Source organism: Schistocerca serialis, chromosome 1 (assembly GCF_023864345.2).
Source record: "Schistocerca serialis cubense isolate TAMUIC-IGC-003099 chromosome 1, iqSchSeri2.2, whole genome shotgun sequence".
Lineage (NCBI taxonomy): Eukaryota > Metazoa > Arthropoda > Insecta > Orthoptera > Acrididae > Schistocerca > Schistocerca serialis.
The window spans coordinates 557836942-557862016 of NC_064638.1; the positions used below are offsets into that span (position 1 = coordinate 557836942).

The following is a 25075-nucleotide window of genomic DNA, read 5'->3' on the forward strand; positions in this document are numbered from 1 at the left end:
TCTTTGGACCATTTATACCACTTACAAACTCATCCTATAAAAATTTTAGAACTGCCCTAACTACATGTTAGTATAAGGAGCAGTCAAATAAAAACTGAACAGCCAACATAATACACAGTCTGTGAGACAGATGGCACCACTGTTGTTACATTTCAATACTGTCACCTTTGTTATAGTGAAAAGGCATAGTGCCACATCACAGGTTCATGCATGTGGGTTGTTTGCAGACCCATTTAGTGTTCTTATCCAGCTATTCACAAGGAGGCAAGCAAAGGAGAGGTTTGATTTTTTTCTGTTCACCTAGGGTGCTGGAGTACATGAAATACATTGTCACATGTCTGCTGTGTACGGTGAACATTGAATGTCCCTGCCGTGTGTCCTAGTGGCAGAGATGATTTGGGGAAAGGCACACATCACTGCAAGATGATCCACACCCAGGATAAACCCATCGAGCTCTTATCCGTGATGTGGTTGGGTGGACTGATGGTCTTATCTGGGGAGGCTGATGAATCACGGAGGATGAAATTCATGTTCAGGTTGACATTATCCATGGCTCCATCGAAGCCATCATCAAAGACCACTTGATTTACAACAAAATTTGCGTGAAGTGGGTGCCATATCACCTGACAAAGGATGGACAGAATGATGTCAAGTCTGAGTCATTTGCTTCTGTACCTCAAGGAAGGTTATGTGTTTCTGTCCATATCACGACAAGGGACAAAACATGGCGCCACCAGTTTGAGCGTGAGGGCTTGACAACCTTAAGAGAGACATGAATGGACATTGATTTCAGATAGACGAGGAAGTGCAAAGTTGGTGTGACTGTGGATTCATCAGTGACCAATCGCATCCCATGAAACAGGAACTGTTCATCTCATCTCCCAGTGGGATAAATGTCTTAACATGTACGTTGATCGCTTCTGAATGAACCATTCCATGGTCCCATTGTGACAGGCGTTCGGTTTTCATTTGATGCCCCTCATACGTATGTTGTCTAGGTATTGCAAATAGTGCAAACACAGTCAATGATTTGAAGACCTCATCGAAGGATAAGTTAAATTATTTATCCAATACACTACTAGCACAAAATTTAATAGATTATCCCAACCACAAGATCGCCAGAACACCAATTTCGTTGTAGATTATGACGACACATTTTCCGTGAACTCTCCGTGTCCCATTTATATCATTGACTGCAAATGTGTGGATTAAGCCCAATGATAAACGAAATGCACTTGAGTCAGAGCATGCTGGCAGGTAGTTTCATACAAATTTGTACTGCGTTGGTCTGATGTGAGTCTTGTTCACTTATCAGTCCTAGTCGTGTAACGTTACTGTCAAAATCGTTTTTTACACGTTATTCCGTGTATAGAAGTAGGTATTAGCAATAAATATAATATTGATGTATTGGTTTTCTTTTGTGTGTGCTTATTTTTGCCTCCCAACATTTTTGAGCCTAAATAAGTGCATTTCAGTTGAAATATAAAAGAAAATGAATTCAAAATGTGCATTAGGACAGCTGTGTGAGAAGCAAAAGCAAGATTTTACATGCTGATTTCTCAAAAATCGTAAAAAGGTTTGGTGCTATATAAAATCAGTTAATGAAACAAAATCGTTTGTCCAAATGTTCATCAGCCTTGGTTATATCAAAGTGGAAGATGAGAAAAATCAAGACCAAAATACAAAAGTCTACCTTTTGAAACTGTTTCACCAGAAGTAAGTGAATACAGAACTGGAAAAACAAGCTGAAATTGTTTGATAGAGGAATGTTTACAGGACCTGATGGTGTGACCATGAGATTATGTTTGGAGTATGCTGACCAATTTTCTAGCGTCAGTTTAACATAGCTCCCTGCCAAGTGAATAGAAAAATGTACAGGTCATTATCTACAAAAAGAATACTTAAAAAAGACACACACAAAACTGTACATGCATACGACAGACGTTGATTTCTTATGGAATTATGTAATATATTGTGCTCACATAAGATAACTTTTCAGTAGACTGAACCAGTCCTGTGTACAAATTGACACGGTTAGCTCAGCCACCAGTTGTTTGAAACTCAGCTAGATCTGACATTCATGAGATACTGAGGACAGTAGATAGCAGAGCTCATGTTGATGCTGTGTGTCTTTATGTCTAGAAAGCCTTTGATACAGTTCCACGTTGTCACCTTGTAAGAAAAACATATGGATGCAGAACTTATATGAGCAGATATTAATTTGAATTGGACTTCCTAGCAGACAAGTTAATCTTAATGGAGAAGTATCATAAGATGTCTGGTGTACCTTAAGGTACTACGATAGGAGCACTACTGTTGACATTACATAAAAGGTGTCTCACAATTCATGTTACACACTTCTAGAGATTGTGGAGGGGACTTAATAAATCAAGTTTTACATAGGAACCCATGTCCGTAAATCCAGTGATGCAACAGTGTGTCAAAGAAATAGGTCTGGCACCTGTACATGTATGTATATACAGAGTGATTCTGTTATGCTGGAGAAGGTTAGGGTCCCTGTACTGGAAACGAATGAGTCAGTACTGGAAATGGAGGAGTCAAAAGTTATAAGCAAAAACTGTTCTGATACCTCTGACAATGGACTAAAAGTTGCCTATCCTACAATCTTAGCAACAACAGTACCAGTATATGTATTCCAGTGTGAGAGATATGAGAAGAGTTACGGTTTATAGCTTCTGACTTGTGTGTTTCTGGTATGGGAAAACCTTACCTCAAACTGATACATTTATCCTCGCCACCATCCTAGAAAGTCTGTAACATCATCATGGAATTGCCCTTTATCCTTTATATACATATATTTACAGGTGCCGGCACCTCTATAGTGTCATTGGATGATGTTTCTGGACATTGGTTCCTGTGTAAAACTTGATGTGTTAGGTCCCCTCTACAGCTTCTAGGAGTGTGTAATGTGAACTGTGAAACAGTGACCTATCTTATAACATCTGTAACCATATGATGCTGTTCACAGATGATGCAGTTGTCAACAGAGAGGTGACATTGTCAGAACTTGTTATGAAATGCAGAGAGACTTTGAGATGAACAGTGCTTTGTCGAAAGATTGGTAACTGACTATAAATGTAAATAAATTTAATGTAATACGTGTAAATAAATGAGAAGATCTGATACTGTTTGACTATGTGATTGACAGTCAGTCATTTGAATCAGTTACAGTGGCCAAGTATCTAGCATCTTCTGTCTGAAATGATTTAAGACAGAAGGGAGCACAAAACTTTATCTGTGGAGAATGCAGATGCCACACTCAGATTTGCTGGAAGATTCCTGAGGAAGTGTAGTGCACATGGAAACGTGTTAACTTGCAAAACTCTTGTTCTACCAGTTCTTGAGTACTGTTGATTAGCCTGGGACTCTTTCCAGGTTTTATTGATGAAAGAGATAGTAAAGATTCAAAGTATAGAGGTGCGATTCAGCTCAGACTTGTTTAGCTGGTAAAAGGTTTCAGATAAATGTTCATAAAAATGCTCTGGTAAATGTTGCAAGTGAGGCAGTATAGATAGCAGAGAGCCATTTTCATAAAATTCTGGGAGCCCACATTCCAAACTGAGTCAAAAAACATACTACATCTTACATCATACATCTCACTTAGTGACCACAACACTAAAAAGAAATTCGGGCCTGGAATATGAAAAGAAAAGAGGTGGTGGTGGAGGGGGGGGATGAGACTTGCTACATGTACTAGTGGAAAGTGAAAGGTTCATAAACTGACAGTGAAAGACAGCTGAAAAATGTGCTTATTTTGCAACTTAGACCTGTTTTAAGTAATTGCATATTGTCTAACATTTTTCCAGCTAATTGTTTCTACTAGTGAAGTGTGATAATGGGAAGTATGCAGATATACTGATCATAACCTCTTCACTGGGCTGAAACACAATAAAATGTTCTAATGTGCCAAATCAACTTCATAAGGAAAACACTCCAATATTTTATGCTTTGTATACATGTTACCCATAGCCTGATCACATTTTGTCGATTTGATGAAAACTGATTTGCCCCCTTTTTCTGTGCAGGCTTCTTCTCAATGCTTTTTTTGATCCAATTTGTCTAAATAGCTTATGGAGTATTTTCTGTTATTGCTGTACTCTGCATGTGAATCAGTGAGAAGAAATCCTTTTTCACCCAAGAAACTATGGCCATAATATTTCTGGTATATGAAATCAACTACGCCCCTTTTTTTTTTTATGCGGGACAGCTAGCTTACAACCACAACTGTATTTATGGTTTTATTTCTGGCTTTAAGAGATAGGCCTACACAATGTGCACATGAAGAAATTGGCTCATAGATTCAGTTGCATAGTTTGGTGGTCCTAACATCATTAAAAACATTATTTTCTCTTCGACTTTTTGACAGCACTGCACAAATGTGACAACAATTTTAAAGAAAGCTTTACCATAGATTGTTGTTCACACAAAATGTGCCACACTGTTTCTTTTGATATGCCCTGGGTGTTATTTGTTTCAAGTGCCATCATAATAGGAATAAAATGTAGTTCATATTGACACCACATGTAGGCCAAGCAAAGAAATTCCCACCAAGCTGTGATTCAGCTTTGTGGGAGGATCATTTCACTAGACTTCGTAGCACTGCTATATTACTGCCTTGTCTTCAGAAACTGTGTTGCAGCTCAGTTTCATTCCATAGTTTGGAGAAAGTTCTGCTCCCTTTTCCTGACCAGCTCACAGTCCCTTTGCAGGACAAGATTGGTTTATACAGTAGTTACCAGTCACACGTTCAAGAAAACGTTGGTTTGTGTCCATAGGACACAGCCAAAAATCAAATTCCCTGTAAAGTACTTCCCTGAGCATGAAAATGGTAATTGAGTTTATAAAGCACAAAGCAGTAATTTAGTTAGATAACTTCATATGTTAGGTCATATAAGAAGATATTTTTCTTGTTAATAAAAGAGATTTTAGATAGCTGATATACTCATAATTAAACATTGTTTATCAAGAGAAATGTTGTTTATGTTAAAACTTCATGCTGCTCACCTATTCTTTACAGTTTCTGATTTCTTCCTATTCCCATATTTAAAAGCAAATTTTTAGTGACAAAATATTATCCTTTCTGATGGAAAATAAAATGTGGTAGCTGAGAGCACTTTCAAATTAAAGAATTTTTTTGAACAGTTGAATGTTGTGTAAAGTGTTAACTGCAGGAGGGAAATACATCAAATCATGGAAGTTTGAGAAGTATTTGGTTTCTGACAGATTTTAGGATCTTTGTAACTCACAAACATAATTAGTCTCTGTTCCATAACAAGCTTGGACATCTGATCATGAGGTTTGTAAGTAGTTCCATGAAGAACTTAATTGGCTGTTTTAAATACAAAAATCATAGTGTCTGTGACGCTGTAGAAGACACCTCAATTGAGTGTAAAAGACTTGTCTTTTAAAAGTGATTTTGATGTTGTAGGATTGAAGATTCTTCACCAAGGGATGCTGAGGGAAGACATACACTCTGGTCTCGTAGCAACTCAAAAGCTGCGTTGCACTCTCCAGGTTCTGCCTCCAGCAAAAGCTTCAACTTGCAGGTGGCTAATTGGCGTATGGAGAGCATTGTCCGGGACTCTGACTCCGGCAGTGAGGAGGAATTTTTTGACTGCCAAGGTATGTATTTCACTGCTTATACGTTGTTGTGGATGTGCCAGTCTTGTGAGGCTTTTATTTATTTGTATTTTAATGACATTGACTGAGCTCATGCAATGTATGTTTTGACTGATGTGCTTTTTGTAGGTAACAGTTAGATCTGCATTTTTCTACACACAGAAGAAATTGTTAGAAAGAGTGTGTGTGTGTGTGTGTGTGTTTGTGTGTGTGTGTGTGTGTGTGTGTGTGTGTGTGTGTGTGTGTGTGTGTGTTTTGATAATATGTCGGTACTCATTAAACTCCAAAAATCATAATGTGGCTGGTACAGTGTCTGCTGTGGGATTGACATTAAGAAGTTCCTTAGTCTGTAAAGGGAAATAAAAAGGAAAAGAAAGAAATTAAGTGCATTGTTTGGAAAAGTAAAACAATGGTTCTTACAGTAATAGAGCTGTCAAAATTTGTATGCTACACAGTTTCCTTGTCCTGCAGCACCAAGTCTCTCTATACATTTTTTTTTCTTTTCTTCTATAAAAATTCTTGATAACTGTCATATTTTACCATAAACATGGGCCATATTGTGATTTCAGGAGGGCATACTGTCACTTGGGAGCTTTGATGTTCAGTTTGTTATTTATTTCAGATTTATGTTACTTTTTTTAACTATGTGTCAATGAGTGTAGCTTTGTGAAACCTGATGATGTTTAGTCCATTGTGAAGTTCAGTTGTCTGCAAGAGAGAAAGCATTTGTCAATTATTTTATGTAGTCAGTTTCCATTATGCATTTTGTTTTGCATATGATCTTTAGGTGTGTTGTATGTTATTTTCCTGTTTGTGTGAAGATTACACTATTTATTTAATCTTGACCATCTTATTTGTTGCTACATGACATTATCTCATAACAGCTTTGCATAAGGAGCCACAAGCCATAATGTAACATTATAGTAATTGGTTATTTGTAGTACAAGTTAACATGCAGTAAAATTAATCTGTTTTAAGAATTGATTCTCCTAATCTCTAGGCATGCAATGTATTTTACATTTGGCAAGTAGGTAGAGTGTTCACATGTGGTCCCATTCAGTACTTCACATAAATCTGTCTCGGAAACAATAGCTAGATGTTAGCTTTGAAGTAAAACTGTGTGCGATACCTTTCTTCTCTGTATCTATTGATCCCTACACATGGAATTTACAAAGCCTTTAATGGTGCTTCATTCTGGGCTTCATAAATTTTCTTCTTTTTTTCACTTTGTGTGCCCTTCTGCCTTGTCCAAACGTCCTCATTAATTTACCACTAAATTGTGTAACAGACTCCTGTAAAATTTCTCTCCATTTCCATTGCTTTCAAACTTAATATTTATGCTAATGTGAATTTCAGAAACTCTTGCAATAATTACAAGTTAATATTTGATTTTTGCTGGGTTTTTGCTCCCAGTAACAAGTAACATATGCCACACTGTCACTGGTGCTCTGCACTTCAAATGAGATCAGCCTCTGTATTTGTGGGATCAGTTACTAGACCATACAGTGTTCGGTACTGGACAGAGGGTATTCTCTCATAACTGTGCCGGATAAAACCTTTCCATTGTGCCGAATGGATATGGAAATCTGTTGTTCCATAAAGTGCACCATTATTCTGGTGATAATATTATTTCCATTTCCTTAAAATTTTGGGTTAATGTAAAATTTTTACACTGCCTTACTGGATGCAGTAACTTCACATTACAGCCTCTGTTAAATGCATGTGTACATTCCTGAAATGGATACTTGTTTGCATTTTGTCTGAAGGCCATTCTCCTGTAGCCATGTTAACAGCATTTTCAAGAATAGTTTCCTAAAAATGGTTCTTTTAAAATAGGTGCTATGTTTGCATGCAAATAAACCAAGTAATGGGAAAGAAAGTACTGCCTCTTTACTACCATTGAGTTTTGGTACCAGGAATAATTGAGCCACTGAGCATGCTGTAATTCTCTATAACGTCATTTGGCAAAATAATATTATGCAGTGATTTATTGGAGTAGTGAACTGTGTAGCCTTAAAACATCTCCCTGACTCTACTGAATAAAAGTGGTATTGGTGACTGGTCTAATGCACATTATGGTAGCCACAAGGAAGATGACACCAAACTATGAAAGCTTCGGCATACATGACATATTGATTTATAAATGTGTGTCCAGTTATTCTCAGTCACTTGGAATGAATCAGAGGCAAGTGTAATCAAATTTTAAATTATTTTCTGGACAATATATGAATCATAAATGGCATCAGTAAATCTCACTCTTAAGTTCTAGTAGAGTGATAAGAGGTCTGGTCTATTGTCATACGTAAAAAGAAATCAGTTCTAAACTTTCTTGAAATTTTCAACAATTTAAGATTGTTGGAAGTGATGCAGGGGAATCCATAATTGCTCTTAGAAATTATTTGGTCACTGGTAGAGTTCCAGCAGGATATGGTGGTCAATGCACAGTGACCAGGTTTCATCCAGGGTGCTGGATTTGTCCAGAAGGGGAGGGTGACAGTGGTTGCCATCTTTTGGCTGGTTGACGATAATGGAACTGAGGCACATGGCCTGCAATCTTCCTCAAATGACTTTACAGAAACTATTCAATTAAAAAAAAATATTTCTGCTTTACTTATAGCTTTATACATCAGGTTGATGAAGATGTGCCCTTCATTTCATTAATGGTCACAGTTATTGTGATAGTTACATGGAAGTAAGACAGTGTGCGAAATTTAAAAAAGTTTGTGATGAAAAGTAGTGGTCTCTGTGGTTTTGCATTTGGTGCATATTACTCAATATTTTGCTATGTGTGAAATTTAGCAAACACACTGAATTTTTATTAGGCTTGGGTGGAGGTCTCTGTCTGTCACCAATCTTGAGAAAATTGATCTGACATAACATACTCATTTGGAATGGCACTGAGCCAGAGTGGAATATCCACAGCATTCCTCATATTTCATAAATGGTTTGATATATCAAAATGAGATTTTCGCAGATGACAGCATGCAAAGGGGAGAGGATTTTTCCATATCCTTATTATGCAAAACTTCATTATCTGTCATGTTATTCTACTAACTACACACTTTTTTGATGAATTGGAACAACATAAGTGAAGACATTACACATTTATTTTGTGCTGAGGATGTAATTTTTCATAAGATATTGACCTTACTTTTCCTCAGTTTCTCACTTAATAAACTGTTGTTTCAGAATCCTCTTGCAATTGTGTCTGCACAATGTGTTAGTGAGGTAAGACTGTGTAAACTCTGCTGTATTTTGGCAAAAGAAGCAAATTGTAACATGGCAACCAGAGAAATGTGTAGGTTTTATTCAAAATTCGCCATTCATGATGCTTCTCTGAAAGTTATGAGTTGTTAACAAGCCAGACGAAAATAAATCTCTGCATTTGTGGTGAAATTCTGTGTAGTTACTAACCAAAGCAGAGGTGACAGTAGATCTTTTTGAATGGCTACCATGCAAGTGTGGGCATGGAAGGGCATCACTTAATATCTTCAAAAAATGTGAGCATAGGCTTCAGTTTTAGAATGACACTTCCCCTCCAGCACTTGGTATTTACAGTACGGCACCTGCCCGTAACCACCACCACTATCGCTCTCCGCAGGCATGCCGTGCCATGCCATCTGCACGTTCACTGGCCATGGTATTCTGCACGGATTCCAGCCACAGAGTAGAAACTTGTGTGTTTATGAAGCAGTTTCTTTTAAATTGACATATTCCATTAATCCTATTCCTGCCATCTGCTCTTCACCGAGTACATTATCCCATTTGATATACTCGTTTCTTTTTATCTTATTTTTACCTGCAATATAGTGTAGGTATCTACGTATTAGGAAAAAAAATGGGAATTTTTCAGATGATGTTTAATATTAAAATTTAAAAGGAGTAAAATGATTGCTTATCAAAATTTCACTAGAAACAATTGTAGAGCCACAGAAGTTTTCCATCTGCTTAAAATCAGTGGTAGAAGGCATGAGTGTGCAGCATACAGCCTGTAATCATCAGATTAATTACATTTTCTTTGTTAATTTGAAAGCTTTCCATATAAATTTGTAGGTGAGGATGTATTGCGCAATTGATAGTTTTCATATTGGGCCATATGAAAAAAGATTTTCTCCCCATGTATCGAATGTTCCAACAACATATGGAAATGCAGCCGGGTGATATTTTCATCAACTGCTGATATTTCAACAGGTGAGCACACAGTCATTTTCATGGTATCCCTGGCTGCATTCATGTATTAAGTGGTGATAGTGTGGTACTCTTGGCTCTTTTCAGTATGAGTAGAATGTTTACTGACACTATTTATTCTATTTGTTATATTAATTAACACATCCATTCACATGACAGCCTAAAGTCGCTGTCACGTGGAGCAAGCTTTGTCATAAGTTTGCATAGTGGCATGTATGGCTGCTGGCCAGTAGGTACTGGGGGCAGCTAGTCCATGCGCACAAAAACAGTTTAGCAGAAAGTTGGTAGCAAAGTGTTTCAAGTACAGATATTTGTTGTAATAATTAGGGATTTTCTTAGACTATATGCATAAGTCTTCCTATATGCAAAAATTAAAGTGATAATATTTTCTTTTGCTTCCCTATGGAGCCACTTGTCATATTTAAGACACTGTAGTTCCACCTGAGTGTCTTTCTGTCATAGCCATGCATGTGGATTGTGATGCCCTGTGTTGATAAGGCTCTTGATTATCCAGTGCAGATAGGAAATTATAAGGAAAATAGTGCAAGAACTATCATCTGAATACATGTGAAACACTCTGCCAACAAACAGTCTAGCAGTGTGTGCTGACAACTTGGAAACTGCTGTATGGACTGTCAAGTAAACTTACAGCAAATCTTACTCTGTGTGGGGCAGGCTTGATAATACATCTGACTTGTACCCTCATGACTATGAGGTTCCCTACAGCTGGTCAACACTTGAACTTTCTCAGAGCTTCCCACATGCTTCAGGTAGTGTGTTGATGAGCTTCATGCTTCCTCATTGTATGACTTGACACCTTAGCAATGGATATGTCAGCATATTCTTGCAATGTAATACACTCTACTTTGAGTGCTTTTTTGGTATTCTAAAACAGCTGCATGATTATGGTGTGCAGTTTGGCCTGTTGGGTGTCCGCATTGGAAGGTTTCTGTCAGCGACTGCTCTGTATGCCAGATGAGCACAGATAGGAAAGGCACCTAAGATAGGTAATTATCAACTTCCCACTGAGCACTGCCACTGAGGAAAGGAGAGTAAAATTAGAGGTTAGTAGCAGAGAATGGCATTAAAGCAGTACTTAAATTGCTCATACATTTGATCTGCATCTACAGAACTGAAGTGAGAATAATAAAATTTGATGGTCAGAGAAGAAACTTTCATGCTAAGAAATGTGTAACACTAGTGTTCAACTTGCATGTCAAGAAAGTAATAAATAAAATGAAAGAAAATTTCAGCACAGAAATAAAAGTTCAAACAGGAAAAATATTGTGGTCATGGTTTGCAGATGACACAGCACTTCTGACCAGATGTAATGAAGACTTAAGACTTCTCAAAAGAAAGCAGCAGCATGCCTAGTATGAAAGAAGAAAAATGAAGTTGATAAAGAGAAGTAAAAAGATGAATAGTGATTTGCTTAATATAAAAGCTGAAAACACAGTCATGGAAGAAGGTGTGTGTCTGGGGCACAGTACTGTGTGAAAGTGGAATGTAGACCAACAAGATTGCAGAGAAGAAACTTTAAACAGTTGAAATGTGGGGGACTATTAAAGAATATTAAAAATTAAGCATAAAGTACAAAATGAAAATGGACTAAAAGAAGTAGGTGAAGAAAGAAGCTTCTGGAAGACCCTTACCAGAATAACTCTTCTTTTATAATCGTGTTCCTATGTTTAACTTAATGTGGAAGATTTTAAAAGGTCCCCTCGTGTTACTTAAGTGTAATGAAAAATTTAAGATTTGCAGTTGATGAAAAATAAAAATCTGTGAACTGTATCCCAGAAAATGAAATTTCATTGACAGTTCAATGAAAACATATCAGATGCTGATATTTTCTGGCATAAAATGAGAATTTCTGTGGCCATCACCGAATTAATATTTGTGTAGCAGGCAATCAAAAAGTTTCTGTTCAGAAGGCATTACAGTCCAGAATTGTTGTGCCAATCAGGCAAAACCACTGTGAGCATTAAGACAATTGTCCTACTGACACACCAGTTTGAAGAAACCTATTTGGTAAAACAATGTGCCCTGTCATGTGAGAAGACCATAACTGCCTGGTCCACATCCTCTTCCAACAGAAATCATTGGCCCTTCAAGGGCCTTTTTAAGTGACAAAAGGTGAGATAATTGAAGGGTGAGAGATCAGGACTATAGGATGGGTGCTATAGTGTCTCCCACATGAGTTAGCTTAACTTCTGCACTGCTGCATTTACAATATAGGGACATGCGTTATCAAGAAGCAGCAGCACCTCAATAATGGTTTTCGACAGGCATGCTACCCCACACACATTCTTCATTGTCCAGTGGATGTCTCTCTGCGTTTGTCCTAAAGCAGCCAAAAAAAAAGAAAAACAGCTCATTGGTCCCTTATGAACACATTTTGTAATGAGGTCACCATAGTTCATGTTTCCACATTTACTACACACATGTTGGAAAGACACAAATGCCTCACTAATCCCTTACCTACGTGTCGATGTCTATATACCTGCATCAGAGTTGTAATATGTTGCATATATTCTGCAGCAATGCCCTCAAACAAAAACTTTCTGATTGTCCCTTACAGTTGTTGTCAAAGGTGTGCGCTAATGTTTCACCTAGATTTACAGGAGCACCACCTGATGACTTTTTTACAGAAATAAATATATTTATACTAGCCCAAACCTAAGTAAGTGGAGCGTAAAAAGGAATCTTTGATTCACCCAGGTATCAATCAGTGACTCCAGAGCACAATTATAATTAAATGCTAAAGTAAATAACAGTAACTGCTTATAGACTTCTTTTCCTTCATTAGTTATATTGTTAATGTGTTCTGTTACTTTCTCGTGTTTGATGGTAATTATCTTCTCTATCATGGAAATTAAATATTAACTGATTCCGGGGATGTTATCCCTCCCACTTTCTTCAGTTAACTTCGCATCCATCCTTGCACTTTCTCTCCACCTCTCCCTCTCCCTCTCTACTATGTGCTGTGCATGAAATGAGGATATACACACACACTATTCCTTGTTTTTCTCGCCCTAACGTTTGATGTAAAGACAACCTTCACAGTTGGTTGGTAAGCTTAAAATAATATGTATTTTCCTTTGTATTAGCTGTAAATGTAGATCAGACATTTGAAGAAAATACTCATTTCTCATTTTACGAATAGTGTTATGAAATGTATTATGTGATGGTATGTCTTTGTTTCGTATAAGTAGAGAATGTAAATTTTATTTTGTTATGGATCTAGATTTAAATCTCTGTTGAGAGTGGAAGTTTTGTCTCAGTCTGTGTAGAAGTGTGATATGATCCAAATTATTAAAAAAATGTTGTAAGAACTTGATGATTGTGTCAACACTGTCAGTGGTTGAAGATTCTAGTGATGCTATCTGGAAAACAAAGGTAGAGATGTGATAGAATTATACTTATGACTTAATAGTGAATTATTTCATGTCGAAGGTGCTGTTCTAATAGTTCATTGGATGGCTATAGAAAGTGAACAAATAACAGAACAAAATAATTTGTGTATTATTGAAATTTTAGGTGAATTGTAGGTTTTGTTTCAATTTTGTCATAGATAAAATTCTTGAAGATTATTACAGGGGAATTTCAATTTTATGTTTTTTGTGATTCTTTGCCATAAATTCGTAGCACCTGTGAAAAACCAATAAGATCGGTGCTAAAAATTCCCCAATTTCTCATTTCTTCCTAGTAAGGCTTACCTCGATTCTATGTTTTTACTCAACATCTTTCTTGACTTTGTTCCATTCTCTTCCTATTGACATTTGATGTGACTGAATGAGTGCCAGAGAAGACAGATGGTTCCCACCATGGGTGGTGACGGAACTAAAGAAATACTTCAGGCCATTGCAGAGAGGGAAGACGTGAGAGAGAATTTGCTGACATAATCCACAGTCGGTATTGACACCCAAACCCAACTTGTAAAGTTTAGTTTCAGTGTGCAGTTGCGCAGCAATGGAAAAACAGGACAGTCAATGTGAAGTTTTCCAGACCAAGCCAATATGTGATGAAGGGGCCCAGCCGCCACTTTTTCTTGTGCCACTCATAACTCGGTCTTGTCTTTTTGCATGTATTTCCGATGTACTGTATTCAGCAACAATATCAATTGTAAACCTTTTAAAATGAAACGCTGTGTCTTGAAGAATATGCTCAGTCAGAATCGAGGAAATGTTGGACATTTTTGACTAGTCAGTTCTTATTGGCTGGCAGCTAGTTACTCGCACAATGACCAGCGCAGTCACTACACCACAGTAACACACATAAAATGAGTGGCTAAAGTCTAGATCGGTGGCAGTGGCAGTGGCAGTGCTTATCTATTGCTCATAGGTTGGTAGCACATCAGTTTTTTGTAGCCAGTGAGAGAATTCTTTGATGTAAACAAAGAGAAGTGAAGCAATGTATTTGTAGCATTGAAATTGAAACCATTGTCTTGTTTGCTATTTCTCAGTGTATTAGTGAGTTTCAAGAGAAATATTTTGTGATTATGGCAGCGAGTGCTATAAAGTGGACTGATGTTGATGCATGTCTTGTCGATTAGTTGCAGGGACACGAAAATGTGTCAAATATGATGGTGAAATAAATACGCAATTAATCTTCATGAGCACACTTAGTACGAGGGGGGGATCCAAAAGAAGTCGGATTGTTGTCATAAAAAATTTATTGATGAACCTTTTTACAAAATTACTTCAGTCACCTTCAAAATACTCTCCATTACATGCGATGCACTTGTCAAGTCTCTTTTCCCACTGTTGGAAGCATGTTTGGAACTCTTCAAGTTTGATATTGTGCAGTGCCCTTTGCGAAGCTGTTTTTACCGCCTCCACATCATCATAACGCTCCCCTTTTAGCGTTTTTTTCATTCGTGGAAATAGGAAAAAGCACGGGGCTAGGTCCAGCGAATACAGAGCGTGGGGAATGACAGACCACCTCCAAGATGCCAAATAGTGGGTCACTCGTAAGGCCGTGTGTGCTGGAGCATTGTCATGATGCAGAAACCAGTCACCTGATCACTGAAGTTCCGAGCATTTCCCCCTCACATCCTCTCGTAGATGCCTTAAAACATCCAAGTAAAAGTGCTGGTTAACAGTCTGGCCAGGGGGTACGAATTTCCGATGCACAATTCCACGAACATCAAAAAAGACAATGATCATTGTCTTCACATTTGACCTCACTTGCCTTGCTTTTTTTGGTCTGGGAGAGTTGGGAGTCCTCCACTGGCTTGACGCTTGCTTGGTTTCTGGGTCATACCCATAACACCAACTCTCATCCCCTGTAATGACTTTGTTCAAGAAGTTTGGGTCACGTGCAGTCTCTGTTTTCAAGTCCTGACACACATTCATGTGGATGGTTTTTTGCTCCTGTGTGAGAAGGCGCGGAACAAATTTAGCAGCAACACGTCTCATGTGCAAATCCTCACTCAAAATCCGCTGGCACGAGCTCCAACTGATTCCTGTCTCTGCTGAAATTTGGTTGATCATTTGATGACAATCCTCGTTGATCTTTTGGTGGACCTTTTCAATGTTCTCCTCATTTCGCGATGTTGAAGGGCGTTCAGAATGAGCTTGGTCTTCAACACACATCTCACCATGTTTAATGCACCCAAAGCACTCGAAAACCTGTGTGTGGCTCATAGCGTCCTCCTGGAAAGCTTCATGAAGCATTTGGTGTGTCTCCGTTGCAGTTTTTTAAAGCAGGAAACAAAATTTTACACACACTCTTTGTTCTTTTAAAATTGCCATAACGACTTCGCAGAGGTAACCCGCCAAAAGTCAGAGAAACACAATAACACACTTGCACGTTCAGCTCTACACTGAGACCGTCTGCACAGCTGTTTCATGAAGGTCTCTACTAACACCATCTAGTGTGAGAGCCCTGCACTACGTCCACAAGTGGCAGTGCCCTCGGAGTCCGGTTTCTTTTGGGTCTCCCCTCATAAGTGGATCAACGTTTTTTTAAATTGAATCATGGGAGAAGCAAGGTAGATCAATGTTTATACATAATAGTCACACATTTTATACATCAATAAACACTGATGCACCTATCTTCTCCCATGATTTAATTAAAAAATGTTGATCAACTTACTCAGTGTGATTGTGTAGCTCAATTGTGTAACAAGACAGAGCAGAGAAATATTTCACTGCTTTTTTGAAGGTATCATGAGTTGTGACACTGTCATTGGTTTGCAGATGCTAGCACAGTTTAAACAGCTGCACCTGAAAAAGGAACAATTAAATTTATAATCCTCATTTACAGTAATGTTGCCCTCTTTCTTCTGAATGTATTACTTCAAAACATATCATCTCCCTGCTAATCTCTCATTGGCTGTGTAACATGCAGCTGACACCTTTTGTTCTCATCACACATTGTGACAAGCGCTGATAACATTCCTGCATGAAACACATAAGTACGCCGCTGTCCCTATTCTAGACTTTCACCAAAATGGGCTTGCCTGCTGGATGTGTAAGAGGGGGAGTGACTCTTGAATGTTAGGAGTGCAAGTAGGGTTGAAAGCATTTTGTGAAGTGCTGAAAATATACTTTTCAGGCAGACAATGTGATATGGAAGAGATGTCACAGATACGTCACAGGGAAATGGAACAAGGGTTTTGTGATAGCATATTTTAAAGACTTTCGTGTTCAAATCTGACACGATACAGTTGCACCAAGTACATACACTACTCATGTTGATAATTTGTACCACTCACTGTGGATCATAAAGATCATAGGCAGTGATAGAAGTCATGAAGCAAAATTGTAGTGCGTGAGCTTTTTTTGAAGTTTACGTTTTACAAAGTGTATAGAAATTCACAGAACCAATTTCTAATATGCTTGTAATGTCAGCTGGGGAAGTGAACTCATTTTTTCACATCTCTGTTTCTCTCATTGCCTCTAAAATAACACTTTGACAGCAGTGAGCATATAGACGGCTTGTAAGAAAAGTGTTAAACGATAATAGCAGTGGTGACAAAGTTTATCATTAAGCAGATGTCCACATTTATGCTTATGGTTTAATCGCTTAGCTGTCGTGATATTTTCAGTTTAATTCACCTTGTTCATCAACTTGTTGCCTTTTTTTCTGTACGAGCACAAAGAAAAGCTCTCTAAAAAACACGTGTTTTGATGTATAGTTTATGGTCATAGCATGTCAGAAAATAGCTGCATTACCTTGTATAAGATACCAAATTATTTGAGTTTATGGGGGGTCAAGATGTTATGTACGGTAATATCAAACCCAACATTAAGTATTCGCTCATTTATAATGAGTTAACTTTATTTTGATCATGTCGGTACAAACACATCCGCTCGAATACAGAGTTCGGAACGCACGAGATCAACAGTTTGAAAGAAGTTCATTCTCAAAGATGAGGCGGTCGACTCTTGCAGTCGCTCATCAAGCCTAAAATAACACTTTAACATTGGTAGAACATGAAGTGCAGCTCATAACGAAAGCATTAAACAATAACAGCAATGGTGACAAAGTATATCATTAAGCAGACTTCAACATTTATGCGTATGGAAATAGAAATTTGTGGGAAGTTCTTTGGGAGTAAACTGCTGATGTCATCAGTCCCTAAGCTTACACACTACTTAATCTAACTTAAGCTAAGGTTGCTTTTTTCTGGGTGAGCACAATGGATGAGCTCTGGAAAACAACTGTTTTGAACGTATAATTTGTAGTTGTAGCATGCTGGAAAATAGCTCAATTACCATCTACCCAGACACCAATTTCAATTTTTTGATGAGTTTTTACCCGCTGTTACACATTTGTAATTTTTTTAGAACTGATGAAATTCATTATGACAATTTATTGTATAAACATTGCATTGTACATTTAATTTCTTTCAGTTAGACAGCTTTTATACAGAATATTTGAGAGGCTTACAGCTGATAATCATGTGTACCAGTTACATGTGCTTTTGCTTATATTTTGGGTTTTTAAAAAATTTTTCCTCGATTCTGAATTTTCCTCAGTTTTGCGTTTTTTAAGTCTGAATTGCACACAAACATAAGATAGGGATTTCACTGTCTTTTTGTTTAGTCCACAGTTAAAATCAACAGATATTTAAAGGTTCTGAGGATTCTTCTCAAAAGATAAATAATATCTTCTTTCTAAAAAGTGGATCTCTTTAAAGTTTTGTTGTTGCCGAATGACACATTCAGGGTAATTAACGATTAGACCACCAGGCCTGCCCTTGGGTTTGATATTATTTCTGCACTGTAAATTGGCTGTAGTAGCATCCCTTACCAGCAGGCGATAATGGAAAGGAGTGAGCTGGCATTTTGTTTCAATAATAATAAGTCCTGTTGTTACCCTGAAAACAATGAGGCCATTTGGGTTTCATATGCAACACAACCTAGTGGCACTTGATATGGGACAAACAGCGACTCAAATCAAGGATTAGAAGAAACTGCCACCTCAGGTACTGAAAAAGTCTTGTGTAGTTTTGGATATAGTGAGAAATATGAGAAATAAGAGATACTGCATACTTTTGTATATATTAACTTGTTTCATAAAATTTTAACGCTTGAGTGGGCGCGCCTGTGTATAAAGTGCACCAACAAAAAATAAAATGATTTTGTGCTGTTCCATTTTTGTTTCATGACTTCAAACCTATACCTATACCTATACCTTCAATATTGCTTCAGGTCAAACGTCCAAGTGAGCAGCAGTAATATAAAACACAAAGTGAGCTAGGCTAGAAAAACTTTACAATCATTTTAAAAAAATGACCCCAGTTATGAACTAGCAACATAATCTCACATTGAAGCAGTTGTCTATGACATAATTAGTGATTGAATAAGCAGCTGACCAAGATCTGGTGCAACTGAACTGCTTGGTGCTTCTAATGTGACATTACTGTCTCTTTAACATCAGTCTTTGGCATCAGAGAATTATAGTGAAAATTTATTGCATTATTGTTTAATAAAACAGTATTTTAGCTCATATTATGTAAGTTTATTTTCTCCTTCTTTAAATAAACTATGATTAAATTGTGATTCTGATCATACATGGCTTACCTTGGTAACATAAGGAAAGCTATTGTTTCCATGTGTACAAAGTGCTCTGCGCACACGCTTGTGTTATGAAAAATGACGCAAAATGACGCGCCCACTCAAGGGTTAAATGAGCACCAGAGCTGTACAACAGCATTTACAGATGGTTTTAGGCAGGGGCACATTCTTAGTTGCTCAGTGGTTTCCCTGTATGTCTTCCAGATATAGCTACCTGTATAATGTACTACATATTATGCAGAATTACACACAATCTTGTAGTCATCGGAACAGATGAAATGTACTCAGGCTGCAAAATACCAGGCTCCAAGGTCATACTTGGATCATTCCAGCGACTGGCAGAGAAGGTTGAGAAGACCAGCCTTATTCATGGAGTTTCAATGAAGTCCTTAATTTGCAGTATTGTCTCCAGAACTGATTGTGGCCCCTTGGTTCTGACTTGAATGGAAGGACTGAACAAGAGACTTCGAAGGTTCTGTGACAAACTAGGCTGCGGCTTCTGGACTTGTGCCATAGGTTTGGGAACTGTAGGGTCCCCGTAAATGGGCCACATGTGCACTACACATCAGAAGCTATTACTCAGGTAGAAGGTTGTGTGTGGCGCCATGCAAAGGATTTTTAGATTAGGTGACTCTCTGTCCAATCCGCTTAAAAATATAGCTGTCGGAAACCAGAAGTATCAGTGTAAGACCAAGTGAAATGCCTCCCACAGGTCAGACTATTAAAATTCTAGTGGTTAACTCCCAAATCGTTTGCAACAGAGTGTCAGAGTTTGAAGTGCTCTTGAAAAGCAATGAAATCACGTAACTAGGTAAAGAAAGTGGTTGAAACCTGAAATTAATAGCAGTGAGAATTTTGGGGTAAATTCAAGAGTGTTTTGAAAGGACAGACTAAAGGGAATTGGAGGCAAATCCACTGAGATAGAAATTGAAGCTGCATGTGAGATTGTTTGTGCAAGACCTACTATCAGGGGTGGTCATAAAATTGTTATTGGATCCCTCTATTGCTCACCAGACTCCTCCCCTGATATAAATGAAAACTTTAGAGAAAACCCCATTTAACTTCTACATAAGTTCCTCAGTCATATGGGAATCATTAGTGGAGACTCTTTAATCATCCCTCAACAAACTGGGAAAATTACAGTTTTGTTAGAGATGGGTATGATAAGACATCCCGTGAAACATTACTAAATGTCTTCTCTGAAAACTGCCTAGAACAGATATTTTCAAGCGCCCCCCCCCCCCCCCCCCCCACTCAGGGCAGAAATACATTGGATCTAGTGACAACAAATAGACCTGATATATTTGAGGATGTTCACATCGAAACTGGTATCAGTGACCAAAATGCAGTTGTGGAACAATGGCTACCAAAGCACGAAGGACAACCAAAACAAGCAGAAAGATATGTTCAGTAAACTAGTCAAAATCAGTGGCGTTATAACTCGATGAGGAACTCATAACTTTCAGCAAAGGGCAGGAGCATGTAGAGGAACTCTGGCTCAAGTTTAAAAGAGTAGTTGACTATGCACTGGATAGATATGTATCTAGGAGAACAGTCCATAATGGGAGGGAACCTCAATGGTATACAGTCATTGTAAAGAAACTTCCAGAGATTACTACATAATAGGTGTAAAACAAAACATAAGGCTATAGATGAAGAGATGTTGAATGAAATGCATTTGGCTGTCAAGAGAGCAGTGAGTGATGCTTTCAGTGACTTCAGCAGAAACTGTCAAATGTTGTTTCACAAAACACAAAGAAATTCTAATAGTACGTAAAGGCTGTTAATGGCACCACAGGTAGTGCCCAGTCCTTAGTGAATGAGACAGGAACTAAAATTGAGGGTGGCAAAGCAGAGCTGAAATACTTAACTCTGTTTTCAAATGTTCCATTGCAAAGGAAACCCACAACAACTGCCCCAATTTAATCCTTGTGACACTAAAAAGACGAATGAAATCAGTAATAGTGTCAGTGGTGTCGAGAAACAGCTGAAATTGTTAAAGTTGAACTTAGCTCCAGGGCCTTGGTGGAATCCCTATTAGATTCTATATTGAATTTGTGGCTGAATTAGCCCATCTTCTAACTGTAATCTGTCAAAGATCCCTCAAACAAAAAAACTGTGCCCATTAGTTGGAAGAAAGCATAAGTAACACATGTCTACAAGAAGTGTGATAAACAAAACTACTGTCCAGTCTCTTTGTTGTTAGTTTGTTGTAGAATCTTGGAGCATATTGTAAGCTCAAGCATGATTTGATGTATGTTGAACAGAATGACCTCCTCCATGCCAACCAACATGGATCCCAAAAACATTAACTGCAGGTGAGCCTCACGGACCCTTGCTGTTCATTTTGTATATGAATGACCTTTCATACAATATTAAAAATAACCTCAGACTTTTTGCAGATGATGCAGTTATCTGTAATGAAATACAGCTACATAAATATTCAGTCAGGTCTTGATAAGATTTGAAAGTGGTGCAAAGATTGCTGTAAATGTTCAGAAATGTGAAATTGTACACTTTACAAAATGGAAAAAAAAAATGCAGTATTGTATGACTAAGATACAAGTGAGTCTCTGTTGGAATTGGCCAATAATACAAATAAGTGGGTGTAACACACTTTGTAGTGATATGAAATGGAATGGTCACATACATTCAGTTGCGGGTAAAGTGCGTCACAGACTTAGGTTTATTTGGGAGAATATTTGCAATCAATACACAAAGGAGATTCCTACAAATCACTCGTGCAGTCCATTCTAGAATACTGCTCAAGTTTGTGTGGCCCAAACTAAGTAGGGGTAACAGAGGGTATTGAATGTATACAGAGAGAGGCAGCGCAAATGATTACATATTTATTTGACCCATGAGAGTGTGTTACAATGATGCTGAAGAAACTGAACTGGCAGACTCTTGAAGACAGAGATAAATCATCCTGAGAAACTCTACTATCAAAGTTTTAAGAACTGACATTAAATGATGACCCTAGGAATATAATGCAAACCCTACATATTGCTCACATAGGGATTGTGAGGACAAGATTAGAATAATTGCAGCACTCTGAGAGGCAGTCAGACAATCATTCTTCCCACACTTCATATGTGCATGGAACAGGAAGACACCCATAATTGGTACAGTGGGACATACATTTTTCAGTGGTTTGTGTAGATTCTATGGCTTTCGTCCTATCTGTACATCATGTTCCAAAAATTTGCCAGAATATCCAGGACTCTCTTCTCCACTCATAAAGAGATTGGAAAAGTATGAGTCATTGTTCAACATACCAGGACACAGAGATTTGGGAAAATGAACTGCAAACCATGTCGACCAAGAATGCATGTAGTCAAAATATCATGCCCACCCCTTGGATGCTAAAAGGGCTATTCATAAATTAATCCCTGACTGGGTATGAAAAATAAGCAAATGTTTGTTGCTTCATGGTACTTTAGTGATAAATGGACACTTAGAAGGTCATATTGTGCCAGTCAACACATTATTGCATTCATTAGTGTTAAGCAACAAATGATAGAAATGGATGATGTCATTGTGTTTGCTGCCAGTTAAGAGATAAGTTCAGTCATCCATTTCCTCAAACAGGAGGAGTCAACGTTATGGTTCACCATCTGTTGCATTGTGTATAGGGGTGGGGTTATGAGTAATGGTATTGTGAGGGAACAGTGCAGAAAATTCAAGGCTGGTCGTGTAAATGTGCATGATGAAAGGGTTAGAGGAAGACATTAATCTGCAACTGATTTCTGAACTTTCACACAATGTGCCTCAGTTTTAAGAACAATCATCTTTAACACAGAGAGAATGGGGTATCAAAAATTTTATGTGCAGCAGGTCCAAAATGTCTAACCGATATTCATGAAACTGAAAGAATGGATTTGGTCTTGACATTCATTCATGTTAACATCAAGATGTGAACTATTTTTGTGACAGGAGGCGTGACTGGTGATGGGAAATTGGTGTATACATGAACTTTGAAAGTGAGGATCAGTTCAAACAGTGCATGCATACTCATTTGTCAAACAAGCCCAAAAAATTCAAGCAGGCACAAACTGCAAAATGGTGGTTACAGCTTTGTGGGATTGCAAAGCAACTTTGATAACAGATTTCATGAGAATAACATGTGAGAATACTGTGACAACAGTTTATTGTGAGACTCTTACAAAACTCCAAAGGTCAATACAAAATAAATGGCACAGCAATATTACTGAAGGATTCATTCTCCTTCATGACAGTATGGTACCCCAGATTGCAGATCAAACATAGGAAAATCTCAGACCTCGGAAGATTTTTCAACATCCTATTCGTAGTCTGGACTTGCACCAAGTGACTTTTGTCTCTTCCCCAAGAAGCAGTCCTAGCTGGTTACTCAGCACATCACAACCAACTTTGAACACGAGGATGCCATCAACAAATGCTGAAGCATCAGGTGGCACTATTCTTCGGTGAAGGGGTAAAGAAGCTGCTGGCTCAATATGACAAATGTTTGAATTCACGTGATGTCTATGTGCAAAGTAAAGTCAATATGTAAGTACAGATTGTGCATCAAAGGTATCTATTTTTTTTCTTTTTTGTAGTAGACAATGAGAGGTTAATTTCCTTAGGTTAAGATACAGGATAATCTTTTGGTAAGAAGAAGAGTGGCTGGAAGTGGACAATATGCACTGGCTAGTAAAATCAACTACTTAGCCGGGTTTACCTCATTGTGACCTCGAAGGTGAGATAAAAGTCCTTCTCATTTGACTTAGGAAGGGCACAGTCTAAAGACACATGGCTTACTGCTGCTGTCCGACCCTGCAGTGTATTGTGCTTGTGGAGTACTGATTTCAGTGCATCACATATATTTAATATTTAGATAAGAGTGTAGAGAATATTTTATCAATTAATGTGCTCTCTATTTTTGCGGACAATGAGACAAATGTGGTACAGCTTTTAACATTTATGAAGTGTTTGACTTGCTCTGTTAAAGTAGCTGGTAAAACCACACACACACACACACACACACACACACACACACACACACACACACCTCACATCCGGAACTTCCAGAAGTGGAATGAGCTGGAGTAAAAGGGAATGTAATTAAAGAGGGTACCAAAAAATAAGACTCGGCAGTGGAAATAACAAACAATTTGTGAAAGAAGGGATTGTTTTGATAATTAAAGTTTTTGTTGTTGTAGCTTTGGCTGATGTTTCTCATCAGCTCTATTTAAGGTCTTTAAAGCCATTATAAATAATGACAGTTTGTGTTGGATTCGCTTAAATGACTGTGAAATTGTTTAGTGTTCATCTCTCTCTCTCTCTCTCTCTCTCTCTCTCTCTCTCTCTCTCTTTTTTTTTTTTTTTTTTTTTGGGGGGGGGGGGGGGGGGTGGGGGAGCGAGCATGTTCTAAAATTTATTAATTTTCAGATCGGATTCGCAGAGATCTAAGTATGCCATTCTAGGCATGAATCAATGATATTTGAACTAAGAAATTATAATGAAATCAGTGATATAGTCTTGGTAGTAGTTTATTTGCATTTAATTTATGTAAATTAGTGATAAGTCTACAATGAGCTCTGTATTTGTGTGGTTGGATTATACAGCATTGGTCAGTTAATAAATATGTACCATATTCTTGTAAAGCAATGAAGACAAATCATATGCAAGGGCAAGGCTTTTACAGTGCTCAGAATGTTAAAATGGAAACAAAACATATCAATCACAATGAAGAATGAAAAATGAAGCCCACATATCAAAATCTGCTATAGATGTGTATTTACAGATACATTGTGCCATATGATTACTGTGATAGGTTCTGACTTTGATAACTTCATACTTTTAATGTATTTTCTGGTAGGTAGTAAGGAAAAATCAAAGGGAAGTGAATATTTTTATGATAAGAAATTTGGAGGTGGATAGTGCACAAAAATTTGGTTTTGTTGATCAAAGATAGTAATTTATAAAGCCTGTCAAAATGTTCAAAGTGAAATATGTTAACTGTAGTTCGAATGTGAAAGAATAAAATAATGCAGAATCATTCAAAGATTGTTTACTAGATTTTCATACTTTTATGACACACTAATTTTAGTAATGACTTCTGCCCATCACATATTCATTAATAATTGTCTCCTGCAACCATCCACCCAGTAGGTCTCACACTCAATGTGATATGTAAAGATTCTTTTAATATGAAAGCTTCAGGTAGTGTTAATAGTTAGTTTGTGTTTCTGCCTGCC

At 37.7% G+C, this 25075-nt stretch overlaps 1 protein-coding gene across 1 annotated transcript in view; it reads left to right on the plus strand.

The window, feature by feature from the left end:
- LOC126475444 (protein retinal degeneration B) overlaps positions 1 to 25075 on the plus strand; it is a 600634-nt gene that overhangs the window by 378600 nt on the left and 196959 nt on the right. Inside the window, exon 9 of the mRNA XM_050103311.1 lies at positions 5450 to 5643. Coding sequence (XP_049959268.1) covers positions 5450 to 5643 — 194 coding nt within the window. The remainder of the gene's footprint in view (positions 1 to 5449; positions 5644 to 25075) is intronic.